At 39.8% G+C, this 22,219-nt stretch overlaps 1 protein-coding gene across 1 annotated transcript; it reads right to left on the bottom strand.

Moving 5' to 3' along the window:
• Positions 1 to 5,172: 5,172 nt before the first annotated feature.
• Positions 5,173 to 21,800, bottom strand: LOC121372869. Its single transcript, XM_041499309.1, has 7 exons — positions 21,643 to 21,800; positions 17,008 to 17,143; positions 13,890 to 13,993; positions 11,468 to 11,603; positions 8,501 to 8,595; positions 7,662 to 7,826; positions 5,173 to 5,741 (listed from the first exon to the last, which is right to left on the bottom strand). The coding sequence occupies exons 1-6, from the start codon at positions 21,674 to 21,676 to the stop codon at positions 7,675 to 7,677; spliced, it is 657 nt and encodes a 218-aa protein (XP_041355243.1). The 5' UTR covers positions 21,677 to 21,800; the 3' UTR covers positions 5,173 to 5,741; positions 7,662 to 7,674.
• Between the last annotated feature and the right edge of the window lie 419 nt (positions 21,801 to 22,219).

Below are 22,219 nucleotides of genomic sequence, written 5' to 3'. Positions count from 1 at the left end.
ATCGGGCGAGACTATGTAATAGGCGAACTTGTTGGTCTATTTCAACATTGAAAAAACAGGGGGAAAAGTGCAATAATAAACGTTGGATTGTATACTAGTATAAACAGATTTTATGGCTATACCATCAAGGTTTTTTTTAGTCTTGAAACAAATTTTATATAAAATTTTATATTGCAATTAGTTTCCGGCATACTTAGTAATTCACCCGAATTATTTCGTATACCCTCGGCATAATCCCGAATGTTTTCATATTCTTTTCAAATCACTGGCATGATTTTGCAAGTAAGGTTTTGATTGGTCGAATGAAAGGTCAACTGGACATGAGCTCCAACGGACTGCTGTTAGATCCACATGTAATAGTGGAGCTAATTTTAATTAGATTGGGCTTATATCTGTCCTGAAACAGCAGCATCAGGAAAGCGCGCTGTCCACTCTAGTTTACAAACATTAGGCCTAAAGACATTTTTACACGTAACATATTAAGCTGCCATATACTGTAAGCTACTTACAATCTGTTAATGTCAGTCGGCGGCATAAATGTACTAGTGGGGCGGTGTAGTTGCCGCCCAGTCCCGTAGAAAAATTCGGGAAGGTCGGCGCATACAACAGTCTATCTCATCTTTCTCTCTACCAGTCTCTTCCGCCAATCTCTCTCTCTTTCTCTGTCTCTATCCGTCTCTTTGTCTGTCTGTCTCTCTCTCTTCATCCCATGTTTCCCACTCCTATCCTCATCTCTCTCCGTCTCGTCTCTTTCTCTCGCCATCTCTGTCTCTCCCTTTCTGTCAATATAGCTATATCTCTGTCTTTCTCTCTTCTCCCCATCTATATCTGCGCCTCCCCTCTCTATCTTTTTGCCCCTCTTTGCCCCCCCCCCCATCTTCTTTCTTTCTCTCTCTCACCTCAGTCCTCTCCCCCCCCCCCCCCCCCCTCTCCCCCCCCCCCCCCCCTCTCTCTCTCTCTCTGTGTGTGTGTGTGTGTGTGCCTCTCAGATGCGCACACACGTAAGTGGACACAAATGTACGTACCTGCAACCGGGAATACAAGACAAGTAAGCATAAGGGTGGTATTACAACGGGTACATCAGATGTGGTATGTACTGCCCTGTCTATGGGAATGTGCATATAAAATATACCTTTCTGTGTTCAGAATAGCACCCCGTGTAGACGTTCGTGTTTAACTTTCAGCTCTTTTGACCAAGTGTCGAAATAACCACGTTATGCTTGGCATAGATTATCAATTGTCACGACGGGGTTCACCAACTCTATAGTTGCGTTGTAATCCCCCCCCAACCCCACACACTCCCAACTTACGCGGGCGCGCTCAGATTAACAATTTGAAATATTGTACCGGCCTCGGTGGCATCGTGGTTAAACCATCAGACATAAGGCTGGCAGGTACAGAGTTCGCAGTCCGGTACCGGCTCCCTCCCAAAGCAAGTTTTAACAACTCATTGGGTAGGTGTAGGACCACTACACCCTTTTCTCTCTCACTAGCCACTTAACAACTATCCCACTGTCCTGGACAGACAACCCAAATAGCTCAGGTGTGTGCCCACAACAGCGTGCTTGAAACTTGGTTGTATATAAGCACGAAAATCAGTTGAAATGAAACAAATGTAAGAGTGCTCAGACTAGCAAATGGACAGTCGTAGAAGTCGAAAGATCGGCGAGTTGGCCAACTCCGTCGTGACGGTTGGTAGTCTGACGCTAGCATTAGACATCAAATTGAAATTGCCGTAACTATGGTAATACGCAGGCAAAACTCACCGTCAGGTTCTGTACCTACATAGGAGAGTTGATTCACGATGGAAATGTTTTATTTAATGACGCACTCAACACATTTTATTTACGGCTACAGATGCATGTCGTCGGACATATGGTTAAGGACCACACGGATATTGAGACAGGAAACCCGCTGTCGCCACTTCATGGGCTACTCTTTTCAAGGAATATTTTATATGCACCATCCCACAGACAGGAGAGCACATACCACGGCCTTTGATATACCAGTTGCTGTGCACAGGCTGGAAAGAGAAATAGCCCAATGGGCCCACTGACGGGAATCGATCCCAGACCAACTACGCATTAAAAGCAAAGTAAAGTTTGTTTTATTTAACGACGCCACTAGAGCACATTGATTTTTATCTAATCATCGGCTATTGGACGTCAAACACAGTAATTCTGACATTGCTGTTTAGAGGAAACCCGCTGTCGCCATATAGGCTCGTATTTTACGACAGGCAGCAAAGGATCTTTTATTTGTGCTTCGCACAGGCAGGATAACACAAACCATGGCCTTTGATGAACCAGTGGATCATTGGTCGGTGCAAGTGGTTTACACCGACCCATGGAGCCTTGCGGAGCACTCACACAGTGTTTGGAGTCTGTATCTGGATTAAAAATCCCATGCCTCGACTGGGATCCGAACCCAGTACCTACCAGCCTGTAGACCGATGGCCTAACCACGACGCCACCGAGGCCGGTCATTAAGCCAACGCTTTACCACTGGGCTACGTCTCGCCCCAAAAGTTGATCATGAAGACATTCAACTATGTCGGATTTCTAGGTGCTTTTCCGTACTTATTAAGTAGCCCAGTGGTAAAGTGTTCGCTTGATGTGCAGTCAGTCTAGGATCGACCCTCATCAGTGAGCCCATTGGGTTATTTCTCGTTCCAGCCAGTGCAGCACGACTGGTATATCAAAGTCCATGGTATATTATCCCTTGTGTGTGGGGATGGTGCATATAAAAAAAAAAAGATCGCTTGTCAGTTTTTCTGCCAGAAAGAAACTTTTGGATATGGAATCGATAGTGGGTATGGGGGGCCTAACCCAGAAAGAAAAGTTCAGGATTAGCGTTAAGAAAGTCATACAGTTATGATAAGAGTATTTAGTTTTGTCAAAAGTTTAAAGGAACATTCCCGAGTATGCTGCACGTTTTAAGATGTTATCGACTAACAGACTTTTTAACGATTGTAATTACATATCAAATATATTTTTTCTGCATTACATATTAGTGGCTGTATATTAAACATGTTTATGATCGTTCTAATATTTGTACTAGGTTAAATTTCATTTTATTTCCTAATTAGTTTTTTTTAGTACGTACGAAATTATTTGAAGACAAAATTCAATTTGGGCTTCTTACAAATATTAAGACGACCAGAAACACATTGAATATACTGACACTGATAATCTAATCAAGAAAATATATTTAATGTGTAAGTTTAATCGTAGAAATATTTTATTAGTCAGAAACATCTTACAATGCAGCAAACTCAGGATTGTCCCTTTAACTTAAAAACAAAATCTGCAAATTTTGTTAGGTATGGCGCCATACCCGTTTTACCCTCTGACAGAAACTCTGCTCGTTGTTACTAATGGAAACAATTTAGCGGATTTCTTCTGTAAGAGTTGGTATATGTTAAAGTTACAAATTGTTTCACATCCAGTCAGTGTGCACTAGTGGACTCGTTAAACAAAACAAACTTTTACTTAACTGTCTGTAGGATGACTGCCACTTCAAAGCGATCGCTTGTAAGTCTGTTTGCGTTGAAAAACTTTTTTTTTCTTCTTTTTTTCAGTTACAGTAAGAGATGTGTGAACGAGTACATAAATCCACCCCCACACACGTGTATTTAAAGGGACATTCCTGAGTTTTCTGCATTGTAAGATGTTTTCGACTAATAAAATATTTCTACGATTAAACTTACATATTGAATATATTTTCTTGTTTAGAATATCAGTGTCTGCATATTCAATGTGTTTCTAGTCGTCTTAATATTTGTAAAAAGCCCAAACTAGATTTTGTCTTCAAATAATTTGGTATGTACAAAAAAAGTATATTTTAGAAAATAAGATTACATTTAACCTAGTACAAATATTATAACGATCAGAAACACGTTTAATATACAGCCACTAATATTTTATGCAGAAAAATATATTTGATATGTAATTACATTCGTTATAAAGTCTGTTAGTCGATAACATCTTAAAACGTGCAGCAAACTCAGGAATGTCCCTTTAAGAGCGACACTTGAGTTCAAACAAATGGGGTGGGGGAGCATAAGCGTACGAGACGGAGGGCAGGGAAACTGCCCCCACCCTCCCCCTAGTGCTAGAGAAAAACCTAAAATTCGGGAAAGAAAATTTATAGAGTTATTCGGGCAAAATATGCCAACCTGAGAACCTTGTTACCAAGTATTTGCATCATTCTATTCTCGAGCACTGTCAGTGTCTTCTGACGGTGCGATACATTTTGGTGGGGTGTAAGCATCTACATGAAGCTCGAAAAGATATATTTGGACAAACAAATGTGATGGAATCATTTCGATTCCATCCAGAATTAATTTTAAAATTTTTACGTGATACCAACTTTTACTCTAAATTTTAATTTGATATATCTGTGATATTTGTATGTTTTGCACAGTTCTTTACACTGTGTTTTTATTTAATTATTGAATTTTCATATTGATGTTGATCATCACTTCCTGTCTTGACTTACCATAGTTTGACACCCAATAGCCGATGTATTTTTCGTGCTGGGGTGTCGTTAAACATTCATTCATTTATTCATTCTATTCTCAGAATTAGTTGAGTTGTAATCCATATAGTGATAGTGATTCGTTTAGATTATGGTAGCCCCACTCCCATGGCTAGTGATATTCAATGTTGGGCTAGTAAATAACTACTAATGCCATGCCCGACGGCTAGTGATTGTTTTTTTTTATCAAATGTTGCAGTTAAGTCGGTTTTGTAAATATGAATATCGTGGCTAGTAAAAAAAATTAATCACTGATCCCATTGCTAATGGATTTTGTAAAACTTCTAGACGCCCTGCCCTATATTGCTGTTTGGTAGTAATACTAATATGAATAAATGTTGTTTTCCAGAGTCAGGCATTTTCCTTTAATTCGGGCAAAAAACAACCGCCCGCCTCTGCCCCCTCCACCTCCCCTACAAAAATGGGAACCCGTACGCCTATGGAGGGGAAGGGGGAGGGGGAGGGGGTTAGCTTTATTCCAATAACAATCAGGACAAACTTTCGATACTCGTCATATATAGATATTTATAATGGGCTCTGGTTATCTTTATTCCAATAACAGCCTATGTAGGGGGAAGAGGAGGGGGAGGGGGTTAGCTTTATTCCAATAACAATCAGGACAAACTTTCGATACTCGTCATATATAGATATTTATAATGGGCTCTGGTGTGTGGTATACATGGACTAAATACGTAACAGGACTTAAAGGCACACTGTCACAGATTTAAGGACCTTATTTCTCTAAAAACAATTATAATAAATAAAAATTACATTAATTGTTGGAAAACAAATCTAGCTGTAACATCTCCTTAACTGAAACATGATAGAGTGAAATCCATGTCATCCCTCTCGGCAATTTTAGTTTTTGAATTATGGACCATTGCCATAATTCAATTATTTTTACAAAATATCATTAATAAATTGAGTATGGTGGTTATGAAGATGGTTGAATAAAGTACATTTAGGGACAAATCAAATTATATTTCTTCAGGTAATACTTTGTTAGACCATTAAATAGGTCAGTGGTCTGTGACAATATGCCTTTAAAAGAAACGTGTGCTGGATGCTGGTAAGTCAAGACAGATGTCGTAATCCAGTGAATACTATTCAGATCTGCCGAATGATTTATGACTTGTAGTACGGACGAGGCTCAAGCGACATGACGTATGTCACATGCTGTTGTGAAATGTTGAAGGCAATGTCTGAAAGGGAAAAAAGAACATATTCAATGGTATTGCACAAACTATCAACGAATGAATGAATGAATGAATGAATGAATGAATGAATGTTTAACAACACCCCAGCACGAAAAATACATCGGCTATTGGGTGTCAAACTATGGTAATGCAAACAAATAAAGTGATGATCAACATCAATACAAAAATTCAAGATTTATATAAAAACAGTGTAAAGAACTGTGCAAAAATACAAATATCACAGATAGATACTGACTTTTACTAAAAATTTCAATTTGTGCTGTATTGGCCATTCTCAAAGAGAATGTTACACCTCTGCACCACGGTGAGGTTACAGCACGCGCAGGGGCACACACTATCAGTTATACAGTATATATCACAATATATCATAATTACAATCGTTAAAAAGTCTCTGTAAGTCGATAACATCTTTAAAATTGCAGCAAACTCAGGAATGTCCCTTTAATTGGCAAGGTTGTAATTCGCTCGGTTGTCTCCCATTTATTACACATCCCATTTGTCACACACCTGCATATTCCCAGTTCTTACACAGTCAGCTTAGGGACTAATTAAGCACACCCCTATAACTTTAGTGGAACAGTCGAGTCCAATTTAACTGTTCAGTTAATTCAACTTTATTCCACCAAACCAATCACACTGGTACATAATACACGTATGCATTTGTAAATTGACGTGCATACTGTAAATCGGGAAAATAACGCGTGTTTAATTAAACTAAAAAATCCAAGCGTATTGTTTTACTTCATAAACGCTTTTACTTCTAAAACGGTCTTAATTGTTAACAACTGAAGCCGTGAATTATATCTCATCTCGTGAAGTTTGCAATCATGTCTCACGAGTCGCGCTTGCGCGACGAGTGTGATATATATATAGAACTTCACACACGTTGATATGATATGATTGCAAACTTCACGAGATACGAGTGTGATATGATTGCAAACTTCACGAGATGAGAGATATATCATATTTGACAAAAAACAATGAAATTTTCTATTTATTATATAACTTTTCGCAATATACATTTATTTTTAAAATGCCAGCAGCAAAATAGTTCCGGCTTTCTTACAATGAAGATAACACTTTCTACAGTGACGATAACACATTTTAGAGTGAAATAGTGAAATATTCACTCTAAAAGGTGCTATCGTCACTGAGTGACTAATAACACTTTTATTTCACTGATATTTTAAGATATTTCACAAAATGTTATATAATCATTTATTTTATTAACTCGGTTGTGTTGAACCATGTGGATACTAAATAACAATAAATACAAATAACCAGTACCATGTGCTCAGAGCCGGTTTAAAATCCGCGGGGCCTGTAGCACAAATAACAATGGGGGACTGGATATATATTTTTCAACCCGCTCGGGAGAGGGAAAAAAATGACCTGGGGAAACTAAATGTGCCCACTAAATCACCGCGGGGCCCGTGCTACTAGGATAAACCGGCTCTGACCATGTATGCCCTTATTTCCTTTCTACCGGCCTCGGTGGCGTCGTGGTTAGGCCATCGGCCAACAGGCTGGTAGGTACTGGGTTCGGATCCCAGTCGAGGCATGGGCTTTTTAATCCAGATACCGACTCCAAACCCTGAGTAATTGCTCCGCAAGGCTAAATGGGTAGGTGTAAACCACTTGCACCGACCAGTGATCCATAACTGGTTCAACAAAGGCCATGGTTTGTGCTATCCTGCCTGTGGGAAGCGCAAATAAAAGATCCCTTGCTGCTAATCGGAAAGAGTAGCGCATGAAGTGGCGACAGTGGGTTTCCTCTCAAAATATGTGTGGTCCTTAACCATATTATGTCTGACGCCATATAACCGCGTCGTTAAATAAAGCATTTATTTCCTTCTCTAACTATATAAATATTACACGAATCGTCTGTAGTCTGCCTATACTCACCCGACAGTCCCATCTACTGGAGGATGGACGCCATCACAGCAAGGAGCACCGAAACGCCGGACGCAATGATGCCGGCGGCATTCGAGGACTTAGCAGGCATATATTTATCACGTAATCCACCATTGTCTACGTCTGTATGTCGCATTTCAGCTGCGTCCTCATATGCTAAATGGTAAATAAAGTTACAGGGTGTTTTGGGGTTTTTTTTTTTTTTTTTGTACAGCACACTGACTGATTACTTGACTATTGGGCTATATAGATTGATTCATTATCCGCTATTGTCAAAACATTTGATAATTCTGACATGTAGGTTGGACACCGGCCTCGGTGGCGTAGCGGTTAAGTCATCGGAGATACGGCTGGTAGGTACTGGGTTCGCAGCCCGGTAGGCCTACTGGCACCCACCCATAACTAGTTTTAAAAACTCAATGGAAAGGTGTAAGACCGCTAACACAGACATGTAATTCTAATTAAAACCCCCCAAAAAAATCCAAAACAAAAAACCAACAAAAACAAACTCACACTTAATAACGGACCATACAAATATAATTGTATGATTTCAGTAAATAAATACATAAATAAAATTCAATGTTTGAGGGTGCGTATATGTATCTATTGTCCCCCCCCCCCCATTCTTTCTTTCTTTTTTATAATTTAAAATTAATGTGTGTGTGTGTGTATATATATATATATATATATATATATATATATATATATATATATATATATATATATATATATATATATATATATATATATATACACATACATACAGTACCACGCCTCCGACCCCCCACCCCCACCCCCCAGCCCCTACTACAAACACGATGCGTACTTACAGCAATAGTGCCACGCTTTGGACACCATTTCTCTTTTGTCGGCGTGCAGCTCGAAACAACCATTCGTGACGCAGTGCACAACCGACAGAACAGAACTGAAAAAATACAGAAGTTTTCATTAAAGTTAAAGTTTGTTTTGTTTAACGACATCACTAGAGCACATTAATTTATTAATCATCGGCTATTGGGTGTGAAAGATTTGGTAATTTTGACATATAGTCTAACAGTTAAAAAGTGTTTTCTTTAACGACAACACTAGAGCACATTGATTTATTAATCATCGGCTATTGGATGTAAGATATTTTGGTGAGGAAACCAGCTATATTATTTTTCATTAGTAGCAAAGGAATCTTTTATATGCATCATCCCTCAGACAGCATAGCACATACCACGACCTTTGATATACCAATCGTGGTACACTGGCTGGAAGGAGAAATTGACAGTAGTCGATCCTAGACCGACCGCGTAGTCCAGATACCGACTCCAAACCCTGAGTGAGTGCTCCGCAAGGCTCAATGGGAAGGTGTAAACCACTTGCACCGACCAGTGATCCATAACTGATTCAACAAAGGCCATGGCGTGTGCTATCCTGCCTGTGGGAAGCACAAATAAAAGATCCCTTGCTGCCTGTCGTAAAAGAGTAGCTTATGTGGCGACAGCGGGTTTCCTCTAAAAAACAGTGTCAGAATGACCATATGTTTGACGTCCAATAGCCGATGATAAGATAAAAAATCAATGTCCTCTAGCGGCGTCGTTAAATAAAAGAAACTTTACTATTGTCGTCTATAGGATTTGATTTGGTAGTATACACCCTCTAGAGCAGATCACTTTATTGAATTGGTCGTTAAATAAAAGAAACTTTACTATTGTCGTCTATGGGATTTGATTTGGTAGTATACACCCTCTAGAGCAGGGTCATTTTATTGAATTGGTCGTAAAAAAAAAAAAAAACTTTACTGTGTGTGTATGTGTTACGAACTTTTCTTTTCTTTAGACCCATCGCGCATCAGGCCAACGCTTCACCATTGGGCTACGTCGCTCGCAGAAGGAAATAAAAACACGTTCATTAAACACACACACACACGTGCACATACGCACTGACATAATACACCCACGCGCACACATGCAAGCACGTGTTTATACAAACGCAGGTGGATATTAAAGCGGTCCTCTCCCACTTTAGGTCCGCCAGTCAATCTCCAATCTGTATACCGGGGCGGGATATAGCCCAGTGGTAAAGAGGTCGCTTGATGCGCGGCCGGTCTAGGATCGATCTCCGACGGTGAACCCATTGGGCTATTTCTCGTTCCAGCCAGTGCTCGACAACTGGTGTAACAAAGGCCGTGATATGCAGTATCCTGTCTGTGGGATGGTGCATATAAAAGATCCCTTGCAGCTAATCGAAAATAGTAGACTATGAAGTGGCGACAGCGGGTTTCCTCTCTCAATATTTGTGTGATCCTTAACCATATGTCTGACTGCATATAACAGTGAATAAAATGTGTTGAGTGCGTCGTTAAATAAAACATTTACTTCCTTCCAGTTTGCATACGTGTATGTGTGAGGGCGCGCGAGCGCGAGCGCGCGCGCGCGCGTGTGTGTGTGTGTGTGTGTGTGTGTGTGCATGTATTTGTCTGTGTATGTGTGTGTGTGTGTGTGTGTGTGTGTGTGTGTGCGTGCCTGTGTGTCTGATTGTATGTGTGCGTGTGTGTGTGCGTGTAAGTCTGTGTTTGTGCGTGCATGTGCGTGCGTGTGCATGTTTGTTTTTATAATATACTTTCCTGGGTGACCCGATCCCTTAAAAACCTCACTCGCCATAGTCTAGGCCACCTCTCCAATCAATTCCAATGCACAGGCGCCTGACATGTGTATGCACGTGTGTGTGCGTGCATTATTATTATTATTTTGTGTGTGTGTGTGTGTGTGTGTGTGTGTGTAAAAGGGGGAGGGGCCTGAAAGAGAAACGTTACATGGACGAATTCGTGAATAGAGCAATTGAATAAATAAATAAAAAATAATTTTAAAAAGGTACTTGAAGTATATTTAAGGGGAGGGTGCCTTGCCCACCCCCACCCCCTCCATTTGGATTCGTCTCATGCTTGTACGTAACTACAAGACAAAAATAATAAAGGCTCATATAGACTGGTTGCGGTGCGTGCGTGCGGTCCGGGTAAAAATGATAAAATAAATAGGAGGAAGGAAATACATTAGTTTCAATGACAGCGTCTAGTTCGGGTGCGTGCGTCTGTAAAAGGCAGGCGGCCAGCGGCTATGGAAGACGAGTGTACCGGTGAGGTACATGATACGCCCATCAGGAGTTCGATGGAAAACCATATTTATATTGAAGATGAACAGTTTGTTTTGGACCAACCACCGTCCCAAGTTTTTTCCTATAAGTTCCTATAAGTGAGGTTTGATGGTCCTGTATGCATCTGATGTGATCCGGACACGGATTTACTGTTATGTGCAGTGGATCGTGAAAAATAGGTCACAGTGACCTAGTAATAGTACGCGACACACCGCCATCCCAAGTTGTTCCTACATGTGAGATTTGATGGTCATGTATGCATCTGTATGCATGATATGGTCCGGACAAGGATTTACTGTTATGTGCAGTAGACCATGAAAAGTAGGTCATAGTGGCCTAGTAATAGCACGCAAAATATGGTCCGGACAAGAACAAGTTAGCAGACGGACTTACGGACGGACGGACGGACGTGCGGACGGACAACGCAATACCATAATACAACGCATAAATGGGCGTATTAAAAAAGAAGAGTACTAGTATATATTGTGTATATGCCCAAAACGCAATCCCCCCCCCCCCCCCCCCCCCCTCCCGTGTCAGGCCACCGATCTTATCGGAGGTCGGACTCGGGATGGGCGTGTTCGAAACCCTAGTGGTATATGGGCACGTTAAACTAGTTATCATCATCATCCAATCTATATGATCATTTAAAGACATACTCGCATAATGTGTGGTTGCGTATGTGCGTCTTTGGAAGTATTTTCGCGTCCATGGGTTGCTTGTCTAAAAACATTGCGTACGCGCTGTAACACTGTGTTTCGTCAGAGCACTTGCTGGTCAAAGTCATCAGCTTACCTTTAATAATAAGAAGAAAAAGATTTTTTTTAAAAAGACAAGAAAAATGTTGCAATGATACCAAAATAAATAAATAAATAAATAAATGTTTTATTTAAGGACTCAACACATTTTATTTTCGGTTATAATTATGACACATATATGGTTAAGGACCACGCAGATACTGAAAGAGAAAACCCGCTGTCTCCACTTCATAGGCTACTCTTTTTGATTGGCAGCAAGGGATCTTTTATATGCACTATCCCACAGACAGGGTAGTACACACCACGGCCTTTGATGCACTGTCTGGAACGAGAAATAGTCCAATGCGCCCAACGGCGGGGATCGATCGCACCAAAATAAAGAAAGACATGCTTTATTTAATGACGCACTGAACACATTTAGCTGAGCCGGTTGAGTGTTCGATTGAGGTGCTTGTATCGCATGATCGAACCACCTTGGTGGATCCCTTTAAAAGGTGTGTGTGTGTGGGGGGGGGGGGGGGGGGGGGGCGATTAAAGTTTTTTTCTTATTCCAACCATTGTACCACAACTGCTTACCAACTTGTGCGAAAGTGTATTTAAAAGATCCCTTGCAGCATTACGGGGTTCTTCACCTTGGTCTTGGCCCGAAGGCATAGTTTTGGATCAGTCCATGGTATATAATCTTGTTCAATCTTAATCTTTTTAAGGGCATATAAATTGTGTAATTTTTAATTTTTCATTTACCTGTTTGGAAATGCCCAGTCAAAAACAAGCGTCACAGTAAAGTAATTAAAATTAATTTTTATTTAAATACCATAGGTTATTTCAACGACGCATCAAAATCCCCCTATGCCTTTTATAAATAATTCAAAATTGCCCCATTAAAAAGTAAATTATCTGTCCCACACTCGACCACTGGCCATGCCAGAGACTGGGTGTGGGAGAGACGTGCCTGAACCTTAATTGGATAGTTTGTTTGTTTTATTTAACGACGCCGCTAGAGCACATTGATTTTTAATCTTATCATCGGCTATTGGACGTCAAACATATGGTCATTCTAACACTGTTTTTAGAGGAAACCCGCTGTCGCCACATAGGCTACTCTTTTTACGACAGGCAGCAAGGGATCTTTTATTTGCGCTTCCCACAGGCAGGATAGCACAAACCATGGCCTTTGTTGAACCAGTTATGGATCACTGGTCGGTGCAAGTGGTTTACACCTACCCATTGAGCCTTGCGGAGCACTCACTCAGGGTTTGGAGTCGGTATCTCGATTAAAAATCCCATGCCTCGACTGGGATCCGAACCCAGTACCTACCAGCCTGTAGACCGATGGCCTGCCACGACGCCACCGAGGCCGGTTTAATTGGATAGAGGCACGTTAATAGAGTTTACGCTACGCTACGCAGCATTACGAAAAGTGCATATAAAAGATCCCTTGCAGCATTACGAAAAGTGCATATAAAAGATCCCTTGCTGTATTCGGAAACAAACGTAGTGAGTTTCGTCTGATGACTACGCGTCATAATGATCAAATGTTTAACATCCAACAGCCGATGATTAATGTGCTGTAGTGGAGTCGTTAAACAAAAACAACTCAACACATTTTAATTACGGTTAATATGGCGTCGGATATGTGGTTAAGAAAAATAAGGCATAATTGCTGAGAAAACTAGCTACCGCCAGCCCATTGGGCTATTTCCCGTTCCAGCCAGTGCACCACAACTGATTTATCAAATGCCGCACGTGGTATGTGCTATCCTGTCTGTGTGATGGTGCTTAGGGACAAATGTGGCGGGTTTCCTTTCTAAGGCTATACATGTCCGAATGACTAAATGTTTGACATTTAATAGAAGAAGATTAATAAATCAATGTTCTCTAGTGGTGTCGTTAAACAAAATAAACTTTAACTTTTTGCTCCAGCTATTCCATGCGCTACACGTTTCGATTAGCTGCATGAGATATTTTATTATTATGCTCCTCTCCACAAACAGGACAGCACAAACCACGTCCTCTGTTATACCAGTTGTAGAGCCTAGTGACCACAAAAAAGGTTTGGACGTGGGAATGTTAACTGAACTTTCAACTAACCTGGGCAGGGTAGGGTGTAAGATCGCCTGGGATGGGGGTGGTGGTGGTGGTGGGGGTGGGTGTACTCCAGTAAATTAGAGCGATAGACCGTTGGCGTTTTTGGCCACACGGAATCATAGATCTGACCGACTTTCCCTCCCTCCTTTTTTTCTGCATCCCTCCCCACCCCACCCTCTCCCACGCATCCGCCTCTGGCTTGTGTTTACTTCAGTATTGTCAGACAATTACTCACCGCAAAAATTAAATCCATTTTTCACCGAGTCCACCATTTCTGCATTTTCCATCCCATACTTGAAACAACCTAAGTTGAGACACAACGTGATCTGAATGATATCTCTGGGGGAAAACACGAAACAAGAATTAAAGGCATATTGTCACAGACCACTGACCAATTTACCTGAACAAAAATAATTTGATTTGTCCCTAAATGTACCTTTTTCAACCATCTTTATAACCACTATACTCCATTTATTTATTTTGTAAAAAAATAATTGAATTATGGCAATTGTCCATAATTAAAAAACTAAAATTGCTGACAGGGTTGACGTGGATTTCACTCCATCATGGTTCAGTTAATGTGATTCAATAGCTAGATTTTGTTTCCAACAATTAATGTAATTTTTATTTATTATACGTTTTTAGAGAAATAAAGTACTTAAATCCGTGACAGTATGCCTTTAATGAAAAAAAAAAAAAAGAGGAAGAAAGACAGAAACAAAGAATGAATGAATCAATCAATCACAAAGACAGAAAGAAAGAAAAGACGGAAGGTAAATAGAAGAAAAAAGTTTGTTTTGCTTAACGACACCAATAGAGCCTTACTCATCGGCTATTGGATGTCGAACGTATGGTCATTTTTGACACAGTCATAGAAAGGAAATCTACATACATTTTACCATTAGTAGCAAGGGATCTTTTATATGCACCATCCCACAGACAGGATAGCGCATACCATGGCCTTTGATATACCAGTCGTGGTGCAAAGGCTGGAACGAGAAATAGCTCAATGGGCCCACCGGCGGGGATTGACCCTAGACCAACTGCGCATCAAGCGAGCGCTTTACCACTGGGCTACGTTTCACCCCTAAAAATAGAACGAATGCTAGATCTAACTTTATTAAGAATAAAAATGCAGACCTCGCAAAAAAAAGAAGAAAAAGAAATCAATGCCTCTTTATTTAAATAAATTACGGAGAGCCATTTAAGACATTATCATATTGATATCATTTTCATTTCAACTTATTTTCGTGCTAATTGAAGGTTCAAGCACGCTGTCCTGAACACATCTGAACTATCTGGGCTGTCTGTCCAGGACAGTGGGTTAGCTGTTAGTTGTTAATGAGAGAGAAGCGGGTGTAGTGGTCTTACTCCTACCAATTGAGTCGTTAAAACTCGCTTTAGCTGGGAGCCGGTACCGGGCTACGAACCCTGTACCTACCAGCCTTATGTCCAATGGTTTAACCACGACACCACCGAGGCCGGTATATAGATATATAAGTTCACATCCAAAGGGAAGATAACAATGACTCTCCTTGAGAGTGTGAGAGATAGCTCCCTTCAAAGGGCGGGGCCTGTACCCACCCCACCCCTACCCCCACCCCCACCCCCAAGATACGCACAAGCATATTACACCCAGGTACCTGTCGACGTAACCTATGTACATATCAGGATCGTGAGTAGTTATAAATAAGTAAATCGTTTTAGTTGATAGGGAAAATTAGCTTTACTGGCCGTCTCTCTCGCTTGATGTGCGGTCGGTCTGGGATCGATCCCCGTCCGTAGGTCTACAGGTATATAAAATGTTTGACATCCAACAGGCGATTATTAATAAATGAATGTTCCCTAGTGGTGTTGTTAAACAAAACAAACTTTAAAACTCTCTCCCCCCCCCCTCTCTCTCTCTTCTCTCTCTCTCTCTCTCTCTGTCTCTCTGTCTCTGTCTCTGTATCTCTCTGTATCTCTCTCTCTCTCTCTCTCTCTCTCTCTCTCTCCTCTCTCTCTCTATGTCGATGTCTCTTTTGTTTTGGGTTTTTCTCTTTTTTAAATATAAATTCAACATCCACAATATACAACACTGTCTGTCTCTCTGTCTCTCTCTCTCTGTCTCTCTCTCTCTCTCTCTCTCTCTCTCTCTCTCTCTCTCTCTCTCTCTCTCTCTCTCTCTCTCTCTCTCTCTGTCTCTCTCTCTCTCTGTCTCTGTCTGTTTTCTCTCTCTCTCTCTGTCTCTCTCTCTCTCTCTCTCTCTCTCTCTCTCTCTCTCTCTCTCTCTCTCTCTCTCTCTCTCTCTCTCTCTCTCTCTCTCTCTCTCTCTCTCTCTCTCTCTCTCTCTCTCTCTCTCTCTATGTCGATGTCTCTTTTGTTTTGGGTTTTTCTCTTTTTTAAATATAAATTCAACATCCACAATATACAACACTGTCTGTCTCTCTGTCTCTCTCTCTGTCCTCCTCTTTCTCTGTCTCTGTTCTCTCTCTCCTCCCTCTCTCTAGCAAGGGTGGTCTCTCTCTCTGTCTCTCTCTCTCTCTCTCTCTCTCTCTCTCTCTCTCTCTCTCTCTCTCTCTCTCTCTCTATGTCGATGTCTCTTTTGTTTTGGGTTTTTCTCTTTTTTAAATATAAATTCAACATCCACAATATACAACACTGTCTGTCTCTCTGTCTCTGTCTCTTTCTCTGTCTCTCTCTCTGTCTCTCTCTCATTCTTGTCTCTCTCTCTGTCTCTGTCCTCTCTCCTTCTCGATCTCATCTCTCTCATCTCTCTCTCTCTATGTCCCCCCTCCGATTTCGATGTCTCTTTTGTTTTTGGGTTTTTCTTATTTTTAAATATAAATTCAACATCCACAATATACAACACTAAATTGCTCTAAAAACGCGTCTAAGAGCATCTATATTTAAAACAAACAAAAAATACGTCTCGGTATATTAGGGAGTCCAAAGTTAACGTTTGTTTTCTTTATCGAACCGCTTGAGCACATTGATTCATCAATCATCAGCTATTGGGGGACACACATTTTTATTAAATTTGATATATAGTCGCAAGAGAAAATCTGTTTTTTCCATTAGCAGGATGGGATCCACGGCTTTTATAATACGACGTGGGGCCCATGACACGCCACCCTACACAGACACACTGACAGGATAGCTTTAACCACGGCATTTGATATACCAGTCGTGGTGCACTGGCTGGAATGAGAAATAGCCCAATGGGTCCCGATCATGGGAATCGATTATAGACCGACCGCGCAACAAGCGAACGCGTTACCACTAGGCTACGTACCGCCCCTTTGGGGGATCAGTTCATTTGCTTCCGACCCACCCCTTCACAAAATCCTGGATCGGCCCCTGGAAATACCTACTGGCAGAGGTCGTACTTGACTATCGTCTCTGGTAGCAGTTTCTGTATGGGCCACGAATCTCTGGGTCTGAGGTGTTTAAACGACTCGTAACACGATGTCACGTCATAACAATCAGAACACACCGGGTCTGCCAAACCTGTAGTAATAGTGATGATGATGATGATAATGAAAATGATGACGATGATGATGATGTTGTTGATGATGACGATAATAATGATGATAATAATGATAATAATAAATAAATAATTGAATAAATAAATAATCAAATACATAAATACATTAACAATAAATAATAGTATATAAATATATATTATATATATATATTATATATATATATATATAGTATATATATATATATATATATATATATATATACACACACACACACACATTAATAAATAGCTAAATAACTAAATATTTAGATGGAAGGATGGACAGATATAGACACAGACAGGCAGGCAGGCAGGCAGGCAGGGCAGGCAGGCAGGTAGGCAGGCAAATAGACAGATGATAGAGAGATAGATCGATAGATTAGCAGGCAGGTAGACAGACAGATGGTAGATAGATAGATAGATAGATAGACGGACGAACGGACAAACAGGCAGTCGGACAGACAGACATCTAGATATATAGACTGACAGATAGACAATTAGTTAAATAGCAACTAAAATCCGAACCACATAGTTAACAACTACGATAAATTACTCTCCTACCTTTAATTACGTCTTACCCCCCCCCCCCCCCCCCCCCCCCCCCTCCCCCCCCCCCCCCCCCCCCACACACACATTCCCCCCCCCCCTATTTTGTCCTGACAAGAAATGTGAGAAAACATTACAGCGACACATATTCCACATACTAGATGGCAACTGAGTTGTCTATGTCTACAACGAAAAGCATCTAGCCATAGCCAATTGGCTCCCAGTTTCCGTTTCTATAGAATATTCCCCAATAGGGGTGGAAGGGTGTAACGCCATCTAACAACTCCATGACATGTGTTATCGCATGTGCAATCATCATGACGGCATACTAATTACGTCACATACTTCAGAGGCGTTTTGTCGTAGGAGATCCATATACGTGACAATGTCACATGGTTACTTTCAACCTATAGTTCGAACCAAAGTTAACAACTACGATGAAGTACTTTCCTACCAATGGTTACAGTTAGACCCCCCATCTCTCCCCCCCCCCCCCCCCCCCCAATTTTGCCCAGACACAAATCGTAAAAAAAACCACCATTACAATGACAGATTCCACATACGACACTGTAACGATATCACAGATATCAACTTCGCTGAGATTGCATAGGGCAAATTGCATGCAGTTTTCTGCCGTCTGCCATTTTGTTTGTTTATGGAATACTCTTCAGCCATGGTAAATTCAACATTGGTGTAAAGTGTTTAAAAAAACCGAAAGGACTTAAAGAGACATTCCTGAGTTTGCTGCAATGTTTAAGATGTTATCGACAAACAGAGACTTTTTAACGATTGTAATTAAATATCAAATATATTTTTCTGCATAATGTATTTGTGCCTGTATATTAAACATGTGTCTGATCGTTCTAATATTTGTATTGTGTTAAATTTCGTTTTATTTCCGAAAATAAATTTGTTCGTACGTACGAAATTATTTGAAGACGAAATCCAATTTTGGCTTCTTACAAATGTTAAGACGACCAGAAACACATTGAGTATACAGACACTGATATTCTAAACAAGAAAATATATTTAATATGTAAGTTTAATCGTAGAAATATTTTATTAGTCGAAAACATCTTACAATGCAACAAACTCAGGAATGTCCCTTTAAATCTTTAAATTACTTATTAAAATCCATTCTCAAAAACAGTCCACCTATCAATATTTGCATTAAACTATTCAAGACATCAATTAAACAAGTGTTGTTATATGGGAGTGAAGTGTGGGGACCACAAGTTTGTAACACAAATTATTTTATTCTTGATGTAGAAAAAGTACACATAAAAGTCTGTAAATGGATTTTTTTTTTTTTTTGGGGGGGGGGGGTCAATAAATATACCAGTAATGCTGCAACATTAGCAGACTTAGGAAGATTGCCACTGACGTATGATATAATTATTAATGCTTCAAACAACCCACTGTTAACTGCTGCGTCTATTGATAGCTCAGTCAGCTCAGAACAACAAACCGTCGTGGGTAGCTAAACTTATTAATGCTGCAAATCTAATTGGAATTCTTACGCATCTATCTTCAACTCAAGAGTTACCGACTGCATGCACTTTACGTGAAATCGTAATTAAATGCGAGCAGTACTTTTTGCAGTATATTACGACACAGCTAACATCAAACAAAAATTCTAACTAATATGGTAATAAAATGCGCACATATATGTCATTCAAACAAATTTCGAGTTAAGTTGAGACCTATTTATTACATACCAAAGACTATGAAAGCAGAAAAGCTTTTAGTAGGCTTCGTTTAAGTTCACATTCACTTATGATTGAAACGGGAAGATACAAGAAACCACCTGTCCCTGCGAACGAGAGATATTGTCCCAACTGTCCCCTAGAAGTTGAAGACGAATATCATTTCATTATCAAGTACCCTATATATAATGTTTTTAGACATGACTTAAATTATAAAATAATAAAACAAGAATCACATTTTTCTTTTCTGACTATTAATAATGAAAAATTCTTATTTCTTACACGCTGTTATATTCTGGAATTATGCTATCATTTGCAATTTTGTAGAGATGCTTTAAGTTACTTGCATTTCACGTCTGTACAAACTAATGGAGAATGTACATGGGTGTGTGGATTCGTGAAAAATAATTCAAGAACCCCATAGGAGCGAATTGATGTTTTTTTTCATGGCTCTACACTTCTGACTATCTTTGCTTTAAATATATTATTATCACTAGTATCAGGTTTATAAGGCTTAAAGGGACACACCCTAGTTACGGCTATTTGTTAACCATTACGGCGTTGTTTTTCGCTATTAAACCCCATTTTTCACAAATAAAATTGCACTTTACTTACATTTTATTATTTAGAATACACATTTCCATTCACCTGAAGTGCTTTTTGGTAATCCTTTGTTGTTGTTCATTTGTGAGATTTTTCTTCACAGTTCGTGAACATTTTCAGTAACAATAAAGTTCAGACAAGTAAGTGTCTCAATACAAAACGTTACAAACCCTTAAAACCAATAATTTTGCTAAGTCTTACGATATCTGGAGAGGGGATACAACCAGGACAGAACAGATGGAACATGTCCAGGAGAGGTGAAACGAACGCACCCCAAGTCTGTGAAATTTGTCGTGACGTAGGCATTGTTGTGCTTCCAGCGACATCTACCGGTGACATCAGAATACTAACTTTCAAAATTATTTCAAGCAATTGGGACATGGGTATTCCCATGGTATTTATCGATATAAAACCTGCTTTTTCACTCCATTTGATAAAAACGTGATCTAAGTGTGTTACAGGTTTGTAGATTAACCAAATTATAATTTATTTTCGCTGGATGGAACTAGGGTGTGCGGCTTTAAATTACATATGTATTTATTGATTCAGATGTTTGCTCATGTAATTAATGTATATTTATGTTACTATTACTGAAGATACATGTATATTATATTGTAATTTTTGCTCTGCCCATATGCGGGTGTTATGCAAATAAATTATTCTTATTCTTATTCTCAAGAGGTGTGGGTCGATATGACGTAATCATGACATGCGCTAAGGTATAACGCATCATGACGTCAGATTAATTACATCACATACTGAGACTTCCACCCCTGTTGAAGAGGACTATAACTATTGTCCGAACCAAATTGTTAACAACTACAAAAAATTATTCTCCTACCTTTAATTTCTGTTAGATTTCCTCCAAAGTTTGTCCAGACACAAATCGCAAAAAAAGCCACTACAAATATACAGATTCCACACACGAGACTGCAACGATGTCGCCGATATTGTCTTTGCTGAGATTGCATAGGGAAAAATACATGCAGTTTTCTGCCGTCTGCCATGTTGCTTGTTTATTGAATACTCTTCAAGAGGGTTGAAAGCCTCCAAAGTATGTGACACAATTAATATGAAATCGATGATCTCTAGTGGTATCATTAAAATAATAATAATAACAAATAATAATAATGACGTCATCACGTTTGCTTTTATATCATAACATGTTATGACGTTGTTAGATTAAGTCCTATCCTTTCACCCCTCTTGAAGAATATTCCATAAAAAGTCAAAATGGCAGCTGATACAAAATTACATGCTTTTTTCCCTATGCGCTCTCAGCGAAGTCGATATAGGTGACATGGTTATCATCTGGTATGTGGAATCTGTGTCATTGTAATGGTTTTTTCAAGATTTGTGTCTGGACAAACTTTGGAGGAAATCTAACGGCAATTAAAGGTAGGAGAGTAATTTTTCGTAGTTGTTAACAATTTGGTTCGGACAATAGTAAAACAAGCAAATGACAGTTATTATAGAACTCTCGTTTGATATTATAACATAACACTCCCCACTTCATTAAACTCTTGATCCGCCCCTGAACATGAAACTACTGGATTTAAAGTGCAGATGTAAAACGTAATATCGTTTTTCTTTTTACAATATACAGAACAAGAGAATAGTCTACTTACCACATAAAACAACAAGGGTGATAAACGTCTTCATTTCTAATTTAGCCCCACGTCCTGCTATCAAGGTAGACAGTTAAAGTGCCTTATGTATGACGTCAGATGTTGTGACGTCACTAGTACCAACAATTATTATTCATACCACATTAAATTGTATTTATCCTGCAACCACTGATGGCCGATAAAAGCAACGTCATAGACTAAACGAATACTAGCAGATTATAAATTTCGACGTCACGCACATGACGTCACATGCATAGATACATTACAAAATCGCTAATTTAACTTCTAGCAGAAATAATAGTTTTTCCCCATAATGTTTATGGACTGCACGATAAAATAATATCCAGTTATGGAAAGTAAAAGAATGAATGTTTAACGACACCCCAGCACGAAAAATACATCGGCTATTGGGTGTCAAACTATGGTAAATGCAAAAACAATGTGCCAGTTATGGAAGTAGGTTATCGGCTTTCTCCTGTTTAGGCCGAATGGGAAATTCCCAATCTACCGTCACAGGATATTTGCCGGTATCCTACGTCATTAACTACCGTATATCCCTCTAATAAGCGCCCGGGCG

The sequence above is a fragment of the Gigantopelta aegis genome, chromosome 5 (genome assembly GCF_016097555.1).
Source record: "Gigantopelta aegis isolate Gae_Host chromosome 5, Gae_host_genome, whole genome shotgun sequence".
In the NCBI taxonomy this organism is placed as follows: domain Eukaryota; kingdom Metazoa; phylum Mollusca; class Gastropoda; order Neomphalida; family Peltospiridae; genus Gigantopelta; species Gigantopelta aegis.
This window is presented reverse-complemented; position numbering and strand designations above follow the sequence as displayed.

Coding starts and splice junctions, on each gene's coding strand:
- LOC121372869 (XM_041499309.1), bottom strand. CDS start 21,676: ATGAAGACGTTTATCACCCTTGTTGTTTTATGTG. Junction 17,144..21,642: donor CACCCTTGTTGTTTTATGTG/GTAAGTAGACTA, acceptor CTATTACTACAG/GTTTGGCAGACCCGGTGTGT. Junction 7,827..8,500: donor CAAAGCGTGGCACTATTGCT/GTAAGTACGCAT, acceptor TTTACCATTTAG/CATATGAGGACGCAGCTGAA.